Raw genomic sequence first — 18,901 nt, 5'->3', positions numbered from 1 at the left:
CGCTGCCTTCGGCTCAGGTCATGATCTCAGGGTCCTGGGATCGAGTCCTGCATCGGGCTCTCTGCTCAGCAGGGAGCCTGCTTCCTCCTCTCTCTCTCTCTCTGCCTGCCTGTGATCTCTGTCAAATAAATAAATAAAATCTTTAAAAAAAAAAAAAATTCTCATGGGATGCCTGGGTGGCTTAGTCATGAAGCCTTTGGCTCAGGTCATGATCCCAGGGTGCCAGGATCAAGTCCTGCATCAGGTTCCTTGCTCTTCAGGCAGCCTGCTTCTCCCTCTCCCTCTGCCTGCCACTCTTCCTGCTTGTGCTCTCCCTGTCAAATAAATAAATAAAATCTTAAAAAAAAAAAAATAAAAATTCTCATATATGCTACATGGAAAAAGCTTGAGGACATGATGCTGAATGAAGCAAGCCAAAGAAACACAAATGCTGTACAAATCTTGAATGAGTCATCAAAATCTTAGAACATATAATGCTGGTTGCCAGGGTCTGGAGGAGGGTAAAATGGCAGTTACTGTTGAGCGGAAATAGTGTTTCAGTTCTACAAGATGAAGGGTTCTAGGGATGGCTGGTGGTGGGCTGCACACCAGGACTGTATGTAATGCCACCGGAATGTACAAAGATGTTAAATTTCATGTGTGTTTTACCACACACAGAAAACCAATCAACAAATTTTTTTCTAGGGGTGCCCGGGTGGCTCAGCGGGTTAAAGCCTCTGCCTTTGGCTCAAGTCATGATCTCAGGGTCCTGGGATCAAGCCCCGCATCGGACTCTCTGCTCTGTGGGGATCCTGCTTCCTCCTCTCTCTCTTCTTGTGATCTCTGTCAAATGAATAAATGAACTCTTTAAAAAAATTTATTTTTTTCTAATGCTTAATTGAGCTAAGAGAAATTTCACCCACGCATCTGAGGTCTTCAAACCAAGGCAAAAGGCAGGCTCTCCTGTTCCCTATGAACAGACCTAATTCTGTGTCGGAGCTGACCATGCTTCACGGTTGCTAATACTCACACCCTCCATGATGGAGACGGGTTCAGCAAGTCCTGGGAGGAACGGCCCCAGGATCGTAGCTGGTGAGTAGGAAAGCAGAGGCAAACTCCTGTTTTCTAGTGCCAAGTCCCCCAAGGCCACTTAGAATCCTTAAAGAAAGAACAGCTCAAAGGTAGGAATAACAAATATTTATTCAGAAATGGGTAAGTAACATAGAGTCTCCTCCATCCCTTACTGTCTCTTCCTCTCCTTTTGAACAAGAGATACACACAAGGAATGTGGAGGGGCGGCAGGTGGAGGGGGACACAAGGACTGGCCCACCACCGTCTCTTCCATTTCCCATGACGACACCCGTAGAGCAGGGGAGGCAAGCGAGCTCCGCCCGGCCGTGAACCACACAGCTACCCAGGACAGGGTCCAGAGGGCCAGGGCGCTGCAGCTGGACGCCATCAACTCTGTGACAGCCAGGGCAGCCTGGCACGGGACTGGGGGGTGGGGGAGAAGGGGAGGGGGGTAATGCCATGCAGGCAGGATATTTACCATCCCTACTTGAAGCCGAGTCCAAGCAGTGATCCAACTGTCCCCAGGACCTGAGAAACCTGGTCCCACGGCCTTGTAGGCGCTCTCAAGGATCAGGAAGGGGAAAGTGGAGGAGGAATGTCTTCCAGCTGCTGAGAACGAAGTTTGCACCCGCTCAAAAGGGGAAAAGGGAACATGGGGACAAAAGTAGCATTCTCTCTGGACCAGAGGGTGAAGCACCATCAGGTACTTTCCATGGACTCGCAAGGCCTGAGCAGCCTTAGAGCGGGAGGACGGAGTGCTGTTCAGAGCCTAGGTCCTCCTTCCCACTTACAGACAGAACTCTGGAAACAGGAGTTTCCAGATTTTTCTTCACTGGGCTGTTCCCAAGCAGGCCACAGAGAGCTTTTAGTGTCTCAGGTCCCCTCTGCTTCCTAGGCGCGAGCCTTTCGCAGCGCTTGCTTGCTACGGATTCTGCAGCTGCTGCCCAACTCGCTCCGGCTCTGCCGCCCCATTCCCTCTGTGGTCCCCACAAAGCAGCAGGAGATGGAGGAGGCCCGTGGAGCCCCGCTGTCCAGGTGCACACACCTGGAAGGGCTGCTCTGGTCTCCCGACACCCTCCCGACCACCCAGCATCCCCCCTGCCCTTCACTGGAACGCAGGGAAAGACCCCTCTGGTCATGGAAGGCTGGGCCGGTCACAACACTGGGAGCGGTGCCCCTACGTGGCAGCTGGATGTGTGCCTCTCTCAGCATCCCTACCGTCCTGTGGGAATCTGAGGCCAGAAGCGAGGCCAGGAGCAAGCCAGTATCTCCTATTCAAACAATCCCTCAGACCCTCAGTGTCAAAGAACAAGAGGTGGATCTTAAAAAAAAAAAAAAAAAAAGAGAGAGAGAGAGAGAGAAACCACCTAGCAGAGAGCTGACATCTGCATCCAAACCAGGTGCGGCAAGCACCATGTCAGGAGAGAACTGGGAGGCCGACGAGGCCCTCTCCTCCTGGCCATGAGACCCCAGGAGAGTGGGGATGAGGCACAAGGCAGGAGGCAGGGAGAGGGGCCCCTGAGCCACTGGAGGCACCGGAGACAGCACAGCAAGGGCCGGGGATGCTCTTCCCGGCAGAGCAGCAGGCTCACCCGCCCCGACACAAGGCCCTCTCCAGGCCAATCGTGGAGAGAGAACCAGAGGGCTACGGCCTGATCCCCGCCCAGGCCACACACAATGACCAGGCAGGCGAGTGGCACAGCTCACAGCTCTCAAGCGGACCTGGCTGCCCTGCGGGGGGCAGGGGCTCCCACTCTCCACTTTGAAAGCTTAAAAAAGAGAAAGGGGAGGCAACTCGTCGCCTCCTGGAGAAAAATGTGTCCTTCAGAGAGGCCCCGGCCCTGCCCTCCACGGGGCCACCAGAAAGCCCTCCAGACAGCTCACGGTACCATTTCCAGATCCATCAGTGTGGGGCAGAGACGAGGGACAGGGATGCCGGGCAACACTGGCCTACCTCAGTGAGGAGGTGGAGGGAGAAGAAACCGACTACGGCAAACGTTAACGTACAGAAGGGCGCGGGGGAGAACACAACACAGAAAAGTGGGTCCCGTCCGGTGAGGAAGCGCTCTACCCCGGCGACCCGTCCCACGCTCAGGGGCCTCCAGTCCGACGGCCCATTGGTCACAGGCTTTGCTTTAGGAAACAGCCACTCTCCTCTGCCCCTGCTTCTGGCTGCCCGCCCCCACCCCCTACCCCCCCACGCCCTCGCTCAAAGTTTGATTTTGAATTCTGTGGGCTGTGTAGTCACAGAGGCCCCCGAAGACTTGAAGAGCGCTTTCAGGATGGTGTCCGGGTCCACTTCGGCTGGAGGGTTAGAGGAGGCGGCAGAATTCACCCTGCGAGGCAGCTCGCTCTCCTTCTTCGCCGAGGGGCTATCGCTCAGCCGTCTGCGGAGAGCAGAGTCAAAACCCTTGTCAGTTTTCCCTCAGATGGGGAGGGAACCCGCCATTTACACGAAGTCTGGTAGGAAAGCTAGGTGCTGAACACACTGCTTTCTGTACCCCCTGATCTCACGACATTTTATAGCAAATCTATCATTTTTAAATTTACAGATGACAAAACTGAACTGCAGCCCCTGGGGATCTGAGGCTTTAACTTCAGGACATGCTGTATGCCCTCCAGAGACGGACACCCACACCAGCTTAGTACATATTTGGAGAAGTCTGGAAGTCAAGAAATCGACTTCACTCTTGTTTATTAGCCTAATGGCTCCCAAACTTACTAGGTCATAAAATCCACATTTTCCAGAATACAACTTATTCCTGGAGTGCAGCTTAAAACACTTGTCCAAGTCACACAAGTCATTATCTGAAGTTCAAATTCTGGTCTTTCTAAATTTCTAAGTCTGTCTGCACCACCGACCTTGGCAAATCTGCTATCTTCCTGAGGTTTTGTCCTCTCATCTATAAAAGATGTCCTGCCAATCTACAGTTCATGCATGTCAGGCTCCAAAAAAGGCACAAAACAAGGGCCACCAGTGGGTTCTGTCTCCATCAGAGTCTGGGGCGAGGCGGCGGCATTTTCCAGTCACTTGGATGGAACTCACAGTGGGACAAAGACGCCACTGGCCCGCTCTCCCCTCTCTTCTCAGGCCTTTCTAAATTCTAAAGCTGAGAACACCAGCCCCCGAGGGGCAGGCCCGTGCAGCAGCCCTGCGGTACGGTCACCCTTCCACCGACCCGCACCCCGACGGCCCAGCTGCCGTCGGCGCAGAGCCCGTGGAGGAGAGACAAAGCGCGGACGCGGGCAGGTTCACTCCGCAGCAGGAGGAGACTCGCACAGAGTAAACCAGGAGGAAAGCTCCACCCGCCCCAGCCCCGCTGCCCGTGGGACTTACAGCAGGATGGGCTGGTCTGAGGTGATGACGTTCCCATTCATGTGAAGGTTGCACTTCATGGGTTGCCCTGAGAAACCAGAAAGGAAAAGGCTCTGTGATGAGACTTCGGCTCCGGACAAAAGGACAAGGGTCCCCCTCCCTCACCGGGGCCCCCGCTGCTGGCAGCTCTGGCTCCACGATGAGCGACGGGGAACCGCAGGTGTGAGGTCCACGAAACTTCAGCAAGGACCGCACCGAACAGCAAAGTGGAAACAGACCTCCCTTCCCCCCTCGAGCAGCAGAGCAGAGCTGCGGGACGGGAGAGCCCGAACGCAGGTGACTCTGGCGAAGCTTGTTCGTCAGGTAGTGGAGGAAAAGGTTTATGCAATGAAACTGAGTGGAAAAAGAACTGCAAAGTGAACATGCGGGCTTCTCCTTGGTCCATGAAGGACTGACGGCCCCAGGCTCTGCCGGTGCGGCTCCTCTACACACTATGAGAGACGTATGGCCATCCCAGCGCCACAAATTGGGGAGAGGGAACAGAGCCATATAGGGTAACATTTCCAACATCTCACTGGAATTAATATTTATCTGAAATAGATTCTGGTAAGCTACAACATATACTGTGAATTCTTGGGCAACTGTTTAACGTGGCAACTAAAAAATATAGTGAAAAACGGGGGGTGTGGGTGGCTCAATCAGTTAAGCGTCTGCTTCTGGCTCAGGTCATGATGCCAGAGTCCTGGGACTGAGCCCCTCATCGGGCTCCCTGCTCAGTGGGGGGCCTGCGGCTCCTTCTGACCCTCCCCCACCTCGTGCTCTGTCTCTCATACTCTCTCCCTCTTTCAAGTACATAAAATCTTTAAAAATATATATACATACACACATATATACGGTGAAAAAGTCTTTAAAGGACCTAAATGGTCACATTAGAAATATTCACACAAGTGAGCAGAAAGGGGCAGGAGGGAGAGGGAGTCAGAATCAAAAGCAGACTCCAGGGACGCCTGGGTGGCTCAGCTGGTTGGACAACTGCCTTCGGCTCAGGTCATGATCCTGGAGTCCCGGGATCGAGTCTCGCATCGGACTCCCAGCTCCATGGGGAGTCTGCTTCTCCCTCTGACCTTCTCCTCGTTCATGCTCTCTCTCACTGTCTCTCTCTCAAGTAAATAAATAAAATCTTAAAAAAAAAAAAAAAAAAAAAAAAAAGCAGACTCCACACAGAGCCTGGAGCTCAGCGAGCTTGATCCCAGGGCCTGAGATCATGACTTGAGCTGAAAACAAAAGTCGGAGGCTTAACTGACTGAGCCACCCCAGTGCCCCGAGACAAAAAAGGTCATTCTGAAATGATCAAAGGGTCAATGCACCAGGAAAGAAAGCGCTGACAAACTTATCTACAACTAACATACACAAACATGTATATGGCTAACATCAGACCCTCAAGTACACAAAGCAAAAACACAACTGGAAGAAGCAGACGATCATAGCTGGTAACCCTTCACTTTCAGGAACGGCCAGAACCAGGCAGAAGACCAAGAAGGAGAGAGAAGATTCCAGTAACATTACAAACTGACTAGACCTACCAGACATCTACCAGCAGCAAAATATATGCAGATTCTCCTTCAACACTCATGGGACAGAAGGAAATCCGGTAAAGTCACAAATACATGGAAATTAAAACAATTCTAAGTAACGAATGGGTCAAAGAAGAATCACAAGGGAATTCAGACAATACTTTGAGATGAATGAAAATAAAGACCCAGTACACCAAAATTTATGGGACACAGCTAAGGCACTGCTTAGACAACAGTACAGAGCTGTAAATGCACAGAGCAAGAAGAGGGGGAGACAACCTACAGGATGGGAGAAAATACTGGCAAATCAGTTATCTGGTAGGAGAAGAAGTCATATATAAAGAATCTTTTTTTTTTTTTTAAAGAATTCATTTAAACTCCACTAAAGAGTCCGAAAAGACACTTCTCCAAGAGATAAAATGGCGACTCCGCACAAGCAGAGACACCCAACATCATTCACCAACAAGGAAATACAACCGCCGTGGCCCACCAGCGTGTGCCTCTTGAGCACATGTCCCTGGTCCACAAGGGTACTTGGTAAACACAGAAAGAAGTAGTCAGCGGACAACAGGGCCATGGCAGGCAGTTTCGCTCCACAGGCCGACCTGAGATAAACAACGGGACTGTGGGCCCAGGAAAACCAGGAGCCTGCCCCTAGGAGCAGTGCTCACCCAGGAGTTAACCGCTGACACAAGGCTGCCGGCGTCTGAGGAAGCTGTGTCCCAGCAGTCATCAGACCAACATCTGGAAGAGGAGGCTCGGACTTCTGGCTTCCCCAGCAAGACCTCGTAAGAGAAGCATCCACGGAGAAATGGCGTTCCTATGCTCACTGGACCGAAGTCCTAGGGTTGCGGGCAAACCCAGGGCCCTGTGTGTTCTTGATGCCCGGGAAACCTTCTGTCCAGAGGGCTGAGCGCGCCGGAGTCCTCCCAGCCATCCCAGAGGAAGGCTCGCTCTGAAGGCTGCTGCCCGAGAGGGAGCAGTGAGCGGCAGGAAGGTGGGTGGCCGCCCCCCCCCGACTTACCGTCCAAACACCTGTTGTTGTACTTCTTGTACGCGGCGACGGCGTCGTCCTTCTTCACGAAGACCACCTCTGCTACCCCGGGATGCACCAGGCGAGCCCTTTTGAGGGCTCCACATACACAGAAAAGCTCCTGCAAACAACAGGAGGGTCAGGGTTGCAGAAAATCCAGGGCCGTCCTGCCTGTCAGTCACCCGCTCCAGAGCTCTGGGGGAGACGGCAGCCGGCCGCGCTCCAGCCGGATCCGCCCGGCGCCCAGGACGTCGGGAGGCACCTTTCAGGTGGTGTCCCTGAGACATCAGCAGGCCTCCCGACACGGGACCAGATGAGAGGATGAGCCGAGCGGGCAGCCACAAACAGGTCTGGGCTTACAAGCCCTAGAATCCCTGCGTCCTGCAGGAAGGCACCCCAATTTCTTCCTGCTGCAGCACCTACATTCTCAACAGAGACAGGAGTTCCAGAATTTCTCTGAGGGCCCCGTCCTGAAAAGGAACGTGCAGGCTCATCAGAAGCCGTGGTAAACAGGTCACCACGGAGCCTGCAAGTTATCTAACTTCACTGACATCTTCTCTTCGGGAAAAAAAAGAAAAGGAATGGGCTCGCCCTCTCGCCAGGGCTGCTGAAAGCTCAAATGCAGGAACGTTTAGGGTAGTGCTCTGTAAGCAGGTGTCACTACCGCCATCATGTCCCCTGACGCCTCCGCCTCCTCTTACAGGGGGCGTGGGGGGTGCAGAGAAGGAAGACAACGTGGAGACAGACCGCGGAGGCCAGCCGGCACCCAGGCCACGGCTTCGCCTGCGACTCCCTTCTCAATGCTGTCATGAGGGCAGAAAAGCTTTCTGAAATGATCTGTTTTTTCACGATAAAGTGGAAAATGTCAAATACCAAAACTAAGAGAAGAAAACCGAATACTAAGTGCGATCCCAATTCCACTACTGTTGTTCTCCAAACATCACCCGTGTGGGCAAAGAAGGGAGGGTGGCTGTTGCTCCATTCACGCGGGGCGGCGACCCCCACACGCCGGCAGGTCCCACTACTCCGTATTTTCAAAGATCCTGCCCACAAAGTACCTGCCACATAACTTATGCTCAATAAACAGCAGCTATCACTACTTTTAAAACCAGGAAGAAGATCTGTTTCAACTCTCTGTTAACTTGTCATTTGCTGGTGAGCCTGCTCACTTCTCAAAGCTATCACACGGCACTCAAAACCCCTGTCAAACGTGGTGGCCATTACGGGCTGTTACAGCACTCGAAACTCCGCTGCAGAGAGCCCAGAGTCCGCGTGCTTCCTCCTAGGACCTGACAATTCAGAGTTAATAAAGGGCAACTGGACTTTCAAATTAATAGTGGGGGTTTTTTTTGGTGCCTAAAAGAAAAGAAGCGGGAAGAGAAGTCCTGGCTGCATCAGGCCCTCTCCTTGCCAGGTTTAGGCTCTGCCCATGACTAAGGGCGGGACAGGACAGGACAGATCAGGGCAATCCAGTGGGGCCAACCACCACATAACCCCAATCTACCTTATCCCTTTTACTCTGGAATCATCATGTAAACCCCTAGAGGAGGCACGAGTTCCAAAGACTCACAGAAAAATAACCAGAAGGCTGTGAACTAGAGGATTAGAGGATCCCATTCAGTGCCCACCCAGCACCCTGCGCCAGCCCTGGTGCCGACGCTGTGAAGCGCAGAGTTCCCAAGGGCAGCCCAGCTGCTCGTTTTTGAAAGCCCTGCTTCCAAGGCCGAATCTTGGTTGGTGTCGGGCAGCTTGGAATTGCGGAGGGTTCCCACCACCCTAACTGATAAGAGTGACTCACTGAGCTTAATCTATGCAAACAATATGGTTTACGCTGAACACCTGCTTTCGCCCTGGGAGTCCGGAATGCTGGCGCGCAGGAGCAGAGCGAGCCTACACAACTAGCTGCGGGTAAAGACCCTGGGCGCTGAGTCTGTACTGAGTTCCCTGGTTTCACGCATCACAGTTCGTTGCTGGAGAAATAAAGTGCATTCTGTTTGACTCCACTCAGGGAGGAATCCAGAAACTTGCACCTGGATTCCCCCGGCCTCCGCACCGTGAACCTTCCCCTTTGCTGAATTTGCTCTGTATCCTGGAATAAACCTTAGCCCTGACAGCACTCTCTGAGAAGTCCTGTGAGTCTCGGGGCATTAGTGAACTGGCGGTGGTCTTGGGAGCCCTGGACACAGACGTGGTTTGAGAGCTAGAGCCTCGGCAGGACGCAGTACTCACCACAATGTCTTCCTCAGTGACTCGAGGGTGCAGATTGTTGACGGTCATCTTGGTGCCTTCCAAGGGGCTGAGGACAGGCTGCCAGACAAGACAGTGACCAGAATCAGACAACGGCTGTGTGCTCAGCAGCGGCACATCCGCCCGGCAAGTGACCAGGAAGGCCCAGAGGAAAGACCCCCAGAGAGCCTGTCACAGTCACGTCCCCACCACGACACTCAGGACACGCTAGTCATGTGTCACGACCCACCCAGCTCAGGTGACCCTTCCTCCTCAGAGCCTTTCTGACCAGCCCTGCATAGTCAGATGCTCTCTCCCCAGTGCTCCCAGCAGCTCTCCTCCGGGCAGGCCTCTAACACAACGGCTGCTCCGTTTCCCCCAGCTGCCCGCAAGCACGCCGAGGGGAGGGCTCACTGAGGCTTGCTTTGCTCTTTTGTAAAATGGAGGTGGCAATGCCCACCTCACGGAGGTGCTGTGCGGGCTCGACAGGTACGCATGCCACGCGGCGCCCCCAGCACAGGCTGCCTCCCAACGGGTGCACTCGCTCCCTCTCCTCGCCTTTCCCTCACCTCGGTGGGCGGCAGCTCCTTTGGGGGCTCCTCCTTGTTCACGAGTGTCCGGGACATGCTGGTCAAGGCTTTTGTTCGAACAGAGGAGGGGAGGGCCGGAGCTGTGTACGCGTCATTCTGGACCACTTTGGTGAGAGGGAGGGCTTTGGACACGGAGAACTTGGAACTGCTCAGTCCGGCCTAGACAAATGGGCAGACAGGAATCTGAGAAGCTAGAGAAGGAGACAAGAGAGAAGCACTACGGAGCTGACAACCCTCACCCCCAAGGGGCTCCCAGCTCCCCAACCCCATCAGAGATCTGGAGCCAAGAAAGGCTGCCAGTGACTTCCCCCAGGGAAGGGGCGGGAGGGGAGAAACGCAGTCTGCCCACGTGCTTACAGAAGCCTCCCTCCAGTGCAGGAAGCCCCTGGTGAGACCCTTCCATGCAGCCACAGGCCTACCCAGACCATGGAAATTTTGTGAAATTCTGCAATTTGGAGCGAATGACAAGGCCAAAAGCTTAGAGTCAAGTTTGCTCCCAGATACGCTCCTATCAAAACTGGCCGACCATCAGCTCTGAGCTGGCCTGGCAGAGGAACCCACTCTTCAGAAGATCCAGACTCCCAACTTCTCGGTCCCTGTTTCTATACACAGAGGCACCATGGGCAGCCCCGGCCCGATCGGCTTCCAGACCGTGAGGGACACGCTGGCAGTCAGTCGTGCAGATCAGCAGATACTGTTCCCTCCCTCCCCTGCTCCCCCTAACCGGGGATGTGGTCCCTTGAAAACATAAACTAGGAAACTCCTTGCTAGGAATGAGTCTGAGAAAAAGATGTATGAGGCAGAAGCGGCAGGTGGCCCTGCTGCTTTAAGCCCGCGCCGCCAACTACAGGCTCAGGAAGGGCTGGACGCAGCCGCCAGAGGCAGAGCCTGGGGCCGGGGTGATTCACTGGCTTCTCCGAATCAAACAAAAATGTCTTCCTTGTGCTGGACCCCACACTTCTCAAGCTGCTTTCTTTTTTTTTTTTTTTTTTTAAAGATTTTATTTATTTATTTGACAGAGAGAGAGAGATCACAAGTAGGCAGTAGGCAGAGAGGCAGGCAGAGAGAGGAGGAAGCAGGCTTCCCGCTGAGTGGAGAGCCCGACGTGGGGCTCGATCCCAGGACCCTGGGATCATGACCTGAGCCGAAGGCAGAGGCTTAACCCACTGAGCCACCCAGGTGCCCCCTCAAGCTGTTTTCTGATTACCGACGGCCAATACAGTACGACACACCCGACCTGCGAGGCCAACTGCAGAAGCTTGACTCCTAGATCCACTATTTATACGCTGGATGATACTGAACATATTTTCATCTCTCTGGCCCCTGATCTGGGCCTGTAAAATGGAACTAATAACAGCACCCACCTTACTGGGCAGGAGGGAAGGGGAATCCTAGTTAACATAGACACTGCATTCTTCCAAGCAGGGTGAGCCAGGACCTAAGCCTGCTGACCACTCCCTGGGCAGCGGACCTTAGCAGTTCAACCAGTGCAAAGGCCCAGCCCCTAGTGACAAGTCAGCACGGTTCAGCTTCGCACAGCACTCTAAGAACTTCAGCGGCAACCACGAAATTGGTCCACACTCTCAATGCAGCAGCAAAAATGGAGTCTCCGGGTCTCTGAAGGCCAAAGGCCAAGCTTGGCTTGGGTGCCCCCAGGCTTCCGTCCCTGACATGGGCTATACCCACTGCTGCTGGCCACCCTAATGGTCCCAGATGCTGCTCTCATTCCTTCTCTACGTGGGATCCGCCTAGCAGCCTAGTCTAGCAAGCTCGCCCGCATGCAGGCTGCACCCGGTGGAGTGCACAGGCCAAGTACAGCTTATTCCTGCTAACAACACCAACTGAGGGAACCTGGTGTCAAGAATGCGGCTGAACAGGCACTTGGTTGCTTGTGGGTTAAGCCTCTGCCTTCAGCTCAGGTCATGATCCCAGGGTCCTGGGATCAAGTCCCACATCGGACTCTCTGCTCAGCAGGGAGCCTGCTTCCCCTGCCTCTCTGCCTACTTGTGATCTCTCTCTGTCAAATAAATAAATAAAATCTTAGACAGACAAAAAATGCAAAAAAAATTGGCCAAAGGGGCGCCTGGGGGGCCCAGATGGTTAAGCCTCTGCCTTCAGCTCAGGTCATGATCCCAGGGTCCTGAGATCAAGCCCCTGTTGGTTCCCTGCTCAGTGCAGAGCCTGCTTCTCCCTCTGCCACTCCCTCCACTTATGCTCTGTGGCTCTGTCAAACAAACAAAATTGTAGAACAAACCAAAAAAACATGGCCAGAGGCGCTGACCACAGAGGGAAGGGGAACATGCAGAACGTCCTGCCACACAGGAAAACACGATGCCATCCTCAGGGATCTCCCATTTCCCCTGCAGGGAAACAGCAAGCGGATGCCGCAGCTCTGCACCCCACCAGCCGTGGGGCCGCTAGCACAGCACTGGACACCCTGCTCTCTGCATCTGTAAACCAGGGACTGTATCAGCTCTGAAAACCTCAAGACCCGCAGGGAGCAACATTTCTGAACTGAAAGGCCACATCCTCCACTGCCACTCCTATCCACTGATCAAACACGCGGAGAGCGCAAGAAAAACGGATATGCCTTACCACGTGGTGGAGAAAGCTGCCGGAGGCTGCAAATTTCATCTGTTTACTAGGAATGGGAGCTACAGAGTCATCATCTTCTTCCAAATCATATAAATTCTGAGAAGAAAGAAAGAAAAGCTAATGGGGCCTGCAGGTCCTGAAATGACATCTGGAGCAAGAACAGGAAGAGATGTAGAGCCGGTTGGAGGGAGCAGCAGGCGCAGGGGGGCCCAGGGGAGACTGGCCTGGGCGTCTAATCCTCACACCAATCCTCACGGTGGCTCTCCACCCACCGGGGCCCAGCAAAAGTGCTGCAACCTCCAGGTACGTGAGAATTACCTTTCCACAACAGGCAACACCTAGAACCACCTAGAACATGTGTTTATTATCTAGAAATAGATATCATTACCTAGATAATAGATAATAGATAATATTACCTAGAAAGTCCATCCTTGGCAGTCTGGCCTACAGATAGAAATCCAAACCCCAGAAAGAACTTTAGCCACAAAGATGCTCACAGAAGGATTTCTAACCGTGAGAATTAGAGAAAGACGGCTTAAGTAAACCGGAAGACGAACTCAATGGATTATGCAATTATTAAAAATGTTTCGAGTGCTGTGAATCACAGATGTACTTGTGTTGTAAAGTGAAAACAGGAGGACACAAAGCTGGGTAATAATGTTAACAGCAAACACACAACCACAGCTAGGCAGTAACTAGAGAGCAATGACACCTAAAAATAAAAAACCCAAGAAACAGGAAGGAGCCAGGGCAGAATTTCAACAGCTGTTGGCTCTGGAGAGCAGGAGCACCAGAACTCTTACTTCCTGTGTAATCTTTCTCTATTTTGCAAATGTTCTATTTTAAGTATGTATTAAGTACATACTAATTTTTTTGCACATGCTACTTTAATAATAAAAAATAGAAGACTTTCGATTTGCCTCTCTGCCCATTATATATCCACCTGCCTCACCACTGTAAGAAGTTTAAAAACAACTACAACGACTCATGAACTGCAGGGACTCCGGGGGGTGTGGTCAGCTGAGCGTCCGACTCATGGTTTCGGCTCAGGTTGTGATCTCAGGGTCATGGGCTCCGTGCCTGGCAGGGCCTCTGCTTGGGTTCTCTTCCTCCCTCTCCTTCTGCCCCTCCCCGTCCCTTGCACACATTCTCTGTAATAAATAAATCTTTGAAAAAATAAAAATAAGAGTAAGTAAAACTCAAACTGTCAAAAGCCAAACGCAATCCCTCTCTTCGCACTGGGAGCCTCGGGCCAGGCCGCAGCGAATCCACTCAGCGGAGCTCCTCAAAGCACACCCACGCACGCACGCGGCACACGCACGCTCACACCCACGCACGCACACGGCGCACGCTCACGGCCACGCACACACACTCTCGCTCTCCCACCTGTTTGGCCGGGTGGTTATTGACAACGTTGATCCTCATTCCAGCAGGATGGGCGTGGAGGGGTGCCATGGCCTTCTGCTGGGGAACCTAGAAACACAGAGAGACCGTGATTCATCCCCGGGGGGCCACACAAGTTCTCCATGAGAAAGGAATCACTGCACTTGAAATACGGTGCCACTCAGCTGTGGCCCGCAGTAACCTCTAGCAAGCCTCGTGGCCAAAGCAGGGCACCGCGTCGTCTTGCTCCATGAGCCTGGCTCAGTGAATGTTCATAGCTGCTGCTGTTCCTGTTCCCAAAGTCACTGTGAACGTTAAATACTGTTTCCATTCCGCCCGCAGCTGTGCAAGCGGCCGGTGCGCCGGACCAGGGGCTGGGTCTGCCTAGGCTCCTCCCTTGGGCCCCCACGGACAGCTGTGTTAACTCTGGGCACAAAGACCCACATCCTGAGAAGGAGAGCCGTTTATAAAACTGCGGGAATGGTCCCAGAGTCATGGTGAGAGAGAAATTCGGTCCTCTGTGTGAAATGCCCGCCACACAGCACGCGCCCCACGAGCGTCTGTCCTTCCCTGCATCACTAGCTCACTGCAGAAAGTCAGTGACTGCAAAACGAGATTAAATCCTTGCCTCCCTCATACAGTTACTGTACAAACACTGGGAGAACTGTCATTTGGCCCCAATACTCGGCCCCCACCCCCTGCCTGAACCCACAGTTGTTCCCGGCTCCCCAGGAATGTCTGGCAAGAGCCGCACCCACCTGGATGGTTTTGGTGAGCTTCAGGGCGGGGGTCACCGTCCCGATGGGTGGGCTCAGGAAGGTGGCTGGGGAGCTGCGCTTCAAGCTGATCTTCTCCCGAGCATCGGCCACCTGGCGGGGCTTCGGGGGCGCCGTGCTCTGCTGCTTGCGCGAGTTCAGCATTTCTCTGGCATCCTGTACTTTCCCTTTGATCCGGAACCGAGCGTCTTTCTGTAAAAGCTTTTCCCGGGCATCCTTGACTCCCAGCTTGAGCCTGGCGTCTGAGAGGCCAATCTTCTGCCGGGCGTCAAACCTCTGCTGGAAGGTGGCGGAGCGGGCGGGCGGGCTGAGGAGGCTCTGCTGGACCCCCACACGCGATCGGACACCTCCGACTCCCGGCCTGGCATGCAGACTGCAAGCAACAGAGGGGGTATGAAGCGGATCTGGGTCCTCACCAGCAGCCCCTGGAAGCAGGGCTGTCGTCATCCTGGGAGCAGGGGGCAGTTCCTGGAGAACCCAGACATCTGCTCGCTGTCTCAGGAAACAATTAAACCTATACTGAAACTTCTTAAACCTATACTGAAACTTCTTTCCTGGTTTATTGCCTTTGACTTTGCCTTGCAAAGAAAACTAGGAAGAAGGGCCTGGTGGTTTCTATCACTTAGATAAGATGGTTCTGGGCCTCCTGGGTGGCTTAGTGGGTTAAAGCCTATGCCTTCGGCTCAGGTCATGATCCCAGGACTGGGATCGAGCCTGCATTGAGCCTGCATTGAGCCTGCATCGGGCTCTCTGCTCAGCGGGGAGCCTGCTTCCTCCTCTCTCTCTGCCTGCTTCTCTGCCTACTTGTGATCTCTGTCTGTCAAATAAATTACAAAAAACAAACAAACAAAAACTGGTTTTGGGCACCTAGGGGGCTCAGTGAGTTAAAGCCTCTGCCTTCGGCTCAGGTCATGGTCCCAGGGTCCTGGGATCGAGGCCCGCACTGGGCTCTCTGCTCATCAGGGAGCCCACTTCCTCCTCTCTCTCAGACTGCTTCTCTGCCTACTTGTGATCTCTCTGTCAAATAAATAAATAAAATCTTAAAAAAAAAAAAAAAAAAAGACAATTTTGCTCCCCAGACCAAGTATTCTGAGACACCATTAGGGACAATAACCTACAAATCATGCTAGTCAAAAAAAAAAAAAAAAAAAAGCACACCCCCCCAAATATCCTAACCCCATGCCCCTGAAGAGCAATGTCTGTTTCCAAAGCTCTTCCCCAGCCGTGCTCTCAATCAGTGCCCTGTGAGGTGGGATGAACTGATTAATGACAGATTCCCCAGCCTCCCCCGGCAGCCCAGGCCTCCAGTGCCAGCGGACGCCCCCTGCCCAGGGGCTGGGAGCAGGAGCAAGCCCACGGGCAGACTGAAGACACAAGGACTTGGTAGCAAAGAAAACCAGTCACTGTCTCAATTGTTCCCAAACACCAAACATGTAGGTATTTCCCCCACATCAACTGTTCTTGAACTCTCTGGACACCAACCGGGTGTCCTACCATTCAGTTCTGACACTACCCACCCAGAGTCCGAACACACCCCACAGGCTACAGGCTACCCCGCGGGAGTCCCCGCACTTCAGGTGCCAGTTCCAAGTCCTGGGCTTCCCATACTTTTGACAGACTAGCTAAAATCGAGGGGACACACACCCCCTCCTCAAGTTCAAGAATTTGCTAGAATGGCTAACAGAATACAGCTGAAACAGGATACTTACTATTATCGGTTTATTATAAAGGCTACAATTCAGAGTCAAACGGAAGAGAGGCATAAGGCACAGGGAGAGCGGGGGGCGGGGTGAGTTTCCGCATCCTCTCTGGCTGCACCACCCTCCAGCACACAGCTGTGCTCACCAACCCAGAAGCTCCCCACAATTCCATGGGGGGGGGGGGCGGTTTATGTAGGCAAAGTTGACTGAATCACTGGCCAATGATGACTGACTCAATTTCCAGCCCCTCTCCCCTCCCCGGTGGTTGGGGGCTGGGGAGTGGGGTAGGGCTCCAAGTTCCAGCTAATGATGCCAAGGTCTTTCAGGCAACCAAGCCCCCATCCGAGGCTATCCCCGGGGGCCCATCAGGCGTCACCTCATTAGAACATAAGATGCTCTTACTACATGTGCACTCGCTCGGGAAACTCCCACAAGTTTTAGGAACAGTGTGCCAGGAATCAGGGATAAAACCACCTTTGTATTTAGCACACTACCAACAAGAAAATGTCAAATTCAGAAACTGTTAAGATTGGAAATGAACTAAACTCCATTAAACAGAAGTGCCTGGGTGGTTCAGTGGGTTAAAACCTCTGCCTTCAACTCTGGTCAGGACTCTCAGGATCTGAGTCCTCGGTTCTCTGCTCAGCAGGGAGCCTGCCGGCTTTCTCCTCTCTCTCTCTGCCTGTCTCTCTGCCTACTTGCGATATCTGTCAAATAAATAAATAAAACCTTAACAGAAAAAAACCCCACTCCATTAAATAGGCCCCATCCGCTTGTGGGGCTCCTCTGCTGGTCCTTTAGTAGCTTGCGAGGAAAGCAAAGACCATTCCAGGTAAATCCTGAGAGCCCCTCCTGGGGTCCGCAGGCTGCTCCCTCACCCCACCTGGCCACTGCACCACCCCAGCGCCACCCCAGCCTCGCCACTGCTCACAGCGGGGGCCCTGCCTGGGGGACTCCTGCTCCCAAGGCAACACCTCCTCTTAGGGAAACCCTCCCTCCCTGATTCCTCTAAGACAAGCCTCCTTTGTGCCTATCACTACATCTGCTTGTTTGCTCCTCCACTGGACTTGGAGAACGGGCACAGTGCTTTGTAAGTGGTGCTGAACGCTGGCTGGGCATTGGAAACTCCCGTGGAACTGCTTAAAAACACGGCTGTCCGCACCCCACCTGCAGCTGAATCTCAAGTCTGGGCTGAGGCGTGGGCATCTGCATTTTGACTCCACAGGTGATCATGGATGACAGAAGCGTTCAGAATCTCTGACCTGGTGTCAGAAGGCAAAGCTCGACTGAACAAACAAGTTCCTATACGGTTTCCCACATCTGTGTCCGGGGGTCCCCCAGAGGGCGCTCCAAGTACCTCACCGCCCCCCCTCCCCCACCGGAGGGAGCCTGTCCTCCAGCTCCGGGGCCAACCGCAGGAGCACACCCACGGTACCAGGGAAGGCAATCCGGCCCTTCACCTTGTTATCCTCTGACCAGCGGAAACACCTGCTGCCTCCAGTATGCCAGATCACCTAAGGCAGTGATGCACATTCCATTTCTCTTTCAGAAATGGAACATTAGTTGAGGATTTAAATACTTCCCAGGGCGTCTACAGGAGAACCAGCCGGAAGAGGGAGGGAAGGGTCATCCACCGAATTGTTCAGATTAGGTTTAAGGTGGGGCTGGGGCCGCCCTACTTGCTGGTCCCTGTCCTGCTTTCTCCCGCAAAGGAGTGGGTTAAAAAAAAAAAAAAAGGCCATGGGGGCGCCTGGGTGGCTCAGTGGGTTAAGGCGCTGCCTTCGGCTCAGGTCATGATCTCAGGGTCCTGGGATCGAGTCCCGCATCGGGCTCTCTGCTCAGCGGGGAGCCTGCTTCCTCCTCTCTCTCTGCCTGCCTCTCTGCCTACTTGTGATCTCTGTCAAATAAATAAATAAAATCTTAAAAAAAAAAAAAAAAAAGGCCAAAAGGAATGGGGTGTTTAGGGAGTTCACTAAGCACAAATAGGGAGAAAGAAATCGGCGCTTGCGCAGACAGCACCCATCCGCCCCTGGAGTGGCCCAGCCTCGGTTTCATGGTCTGCAAGGCCTTGACAATAGTGGGGCTACGCTTCTCAGCATCGCTGAAACCTACAGCTATTGAGGGGCCGCTGGAATTTGCAGAGGGCACGTGAACTTACTAATAAAATAAAAAAAATAAATTAAACCCACAGGTTTTTGTTTTTTTTTTTAAATGCTTTCAACTCCCTACAACCGCTGATGATGCCCATCAAAGAAATGCAACAGGCTCTCAGTTCACACCAGGAGCTACTACTGAAAATGGGGAAAAGGATTTTAATCAACATTTACTATCCAGATCCCGACGAAATCAGGGTTAGCGTAAAGTACTCCGGATAAAACTGTTTCACTTCCCACCCTGAAGCCAGAGGCCTTGGGCTGGGAAATCAAGTCACCAAAAAGAGCGAGGCAGGAAGACACCTACTCCAGGAGAGGAAGGAACGAAGTCTCCAGGGACACCACACAACCAGGCACCAGGCGGCTGTGAGAGGGCGGGGGAAGAGCCAAGCATGATGCCACAGACCGCAGGCCACGGCGTGCAGTCTCCTGGCTCTCGAGCCCTGGTGGGCGCCCCCGCCCTGTGGGCCTGCTCTTGTCGGTTTTTTTTTCCCTGAAGCTGCAA

The 18,901-nt window shown here is 53.3% G+C and overlaps 1 protein-coding gene across 5 annotated transcripts in view; it reads right to left on the bottom strand.

The window, feature by feature from the left end:
- Positions 1 to 1,161: 1,161 nt before the first annotated feature.
- POLDIP3 (DNA polymerase delta interacting protein 3) overlaps positions 1,162 to 18,901 on the bottom strand; it is a 22,123-nt gene continuing 4,383 nt past the window's right edge. For 3 of the 5 annotated variants that reach the window (XM_059401862.1, XM_059401864.1, XM_059401866.1), the window contains exons 2-9: positions 14,526 to 14,916; positions 13,771 to 13,857; positions 12,385 to 12,480; positions 9,769 to 9,948; positions 9,203 to 9,280; positions 6,965 to 7,094; positions 4,388 to 4,454; positions 1,162 to 3,437 (exon numbers count right to left, since the gene is read on the bottom strand). In XM_059401862.1, the coding sequence (XP_059257845.1) occupies positions 3,260 to 3,437; positions 4,388 to 4,454; positions 6,965 to 7,094; positions 9,203 to 9,280; positions 9,769 to 9,948; positions 12,385 to 12,480; positions 13,771 to 13,857; positions 14,526 to 14,916 (1,207 nt within the window). In that variant the 3' untranslated portion in view covers positions 1,162 to 3,259. Of the gene's footprint in view, positions 3,438 to 4,387; positions 4,455 to 6,964; positions 7,095 to 9,202; positions 9,281 to 9,768; positions 9,949 to 12,384; positions 12,481 to 13,770; positions 13,858 to 14,525; positions 14,917 to 18,703; positions 18,877 to 18,901 lie in introns of those variants that run through there. The other 2 variants (XM_059401865.1, XM_059401863.1) reach the window with 2 other exon arrangements.

Source organism: Mustela nigripes, chromosome 6, assembly GCF_022355385.1.
Source record: "Mustela nigripes isolate SB6536 chromosome 6, MUSNIG.SB6536, whole genome shotgun sequence".
NCBI lineage: Eukaryota > Metazoa > Chordata > Mammalia > Carnivora > Mustelidae > Mustela > Mustela nigripes.
The sequence above is the reverse complement of the archived record's forward strand: the minus strand, read 5'-3'. Positions and strand labels throughout refer to the sequence as shown.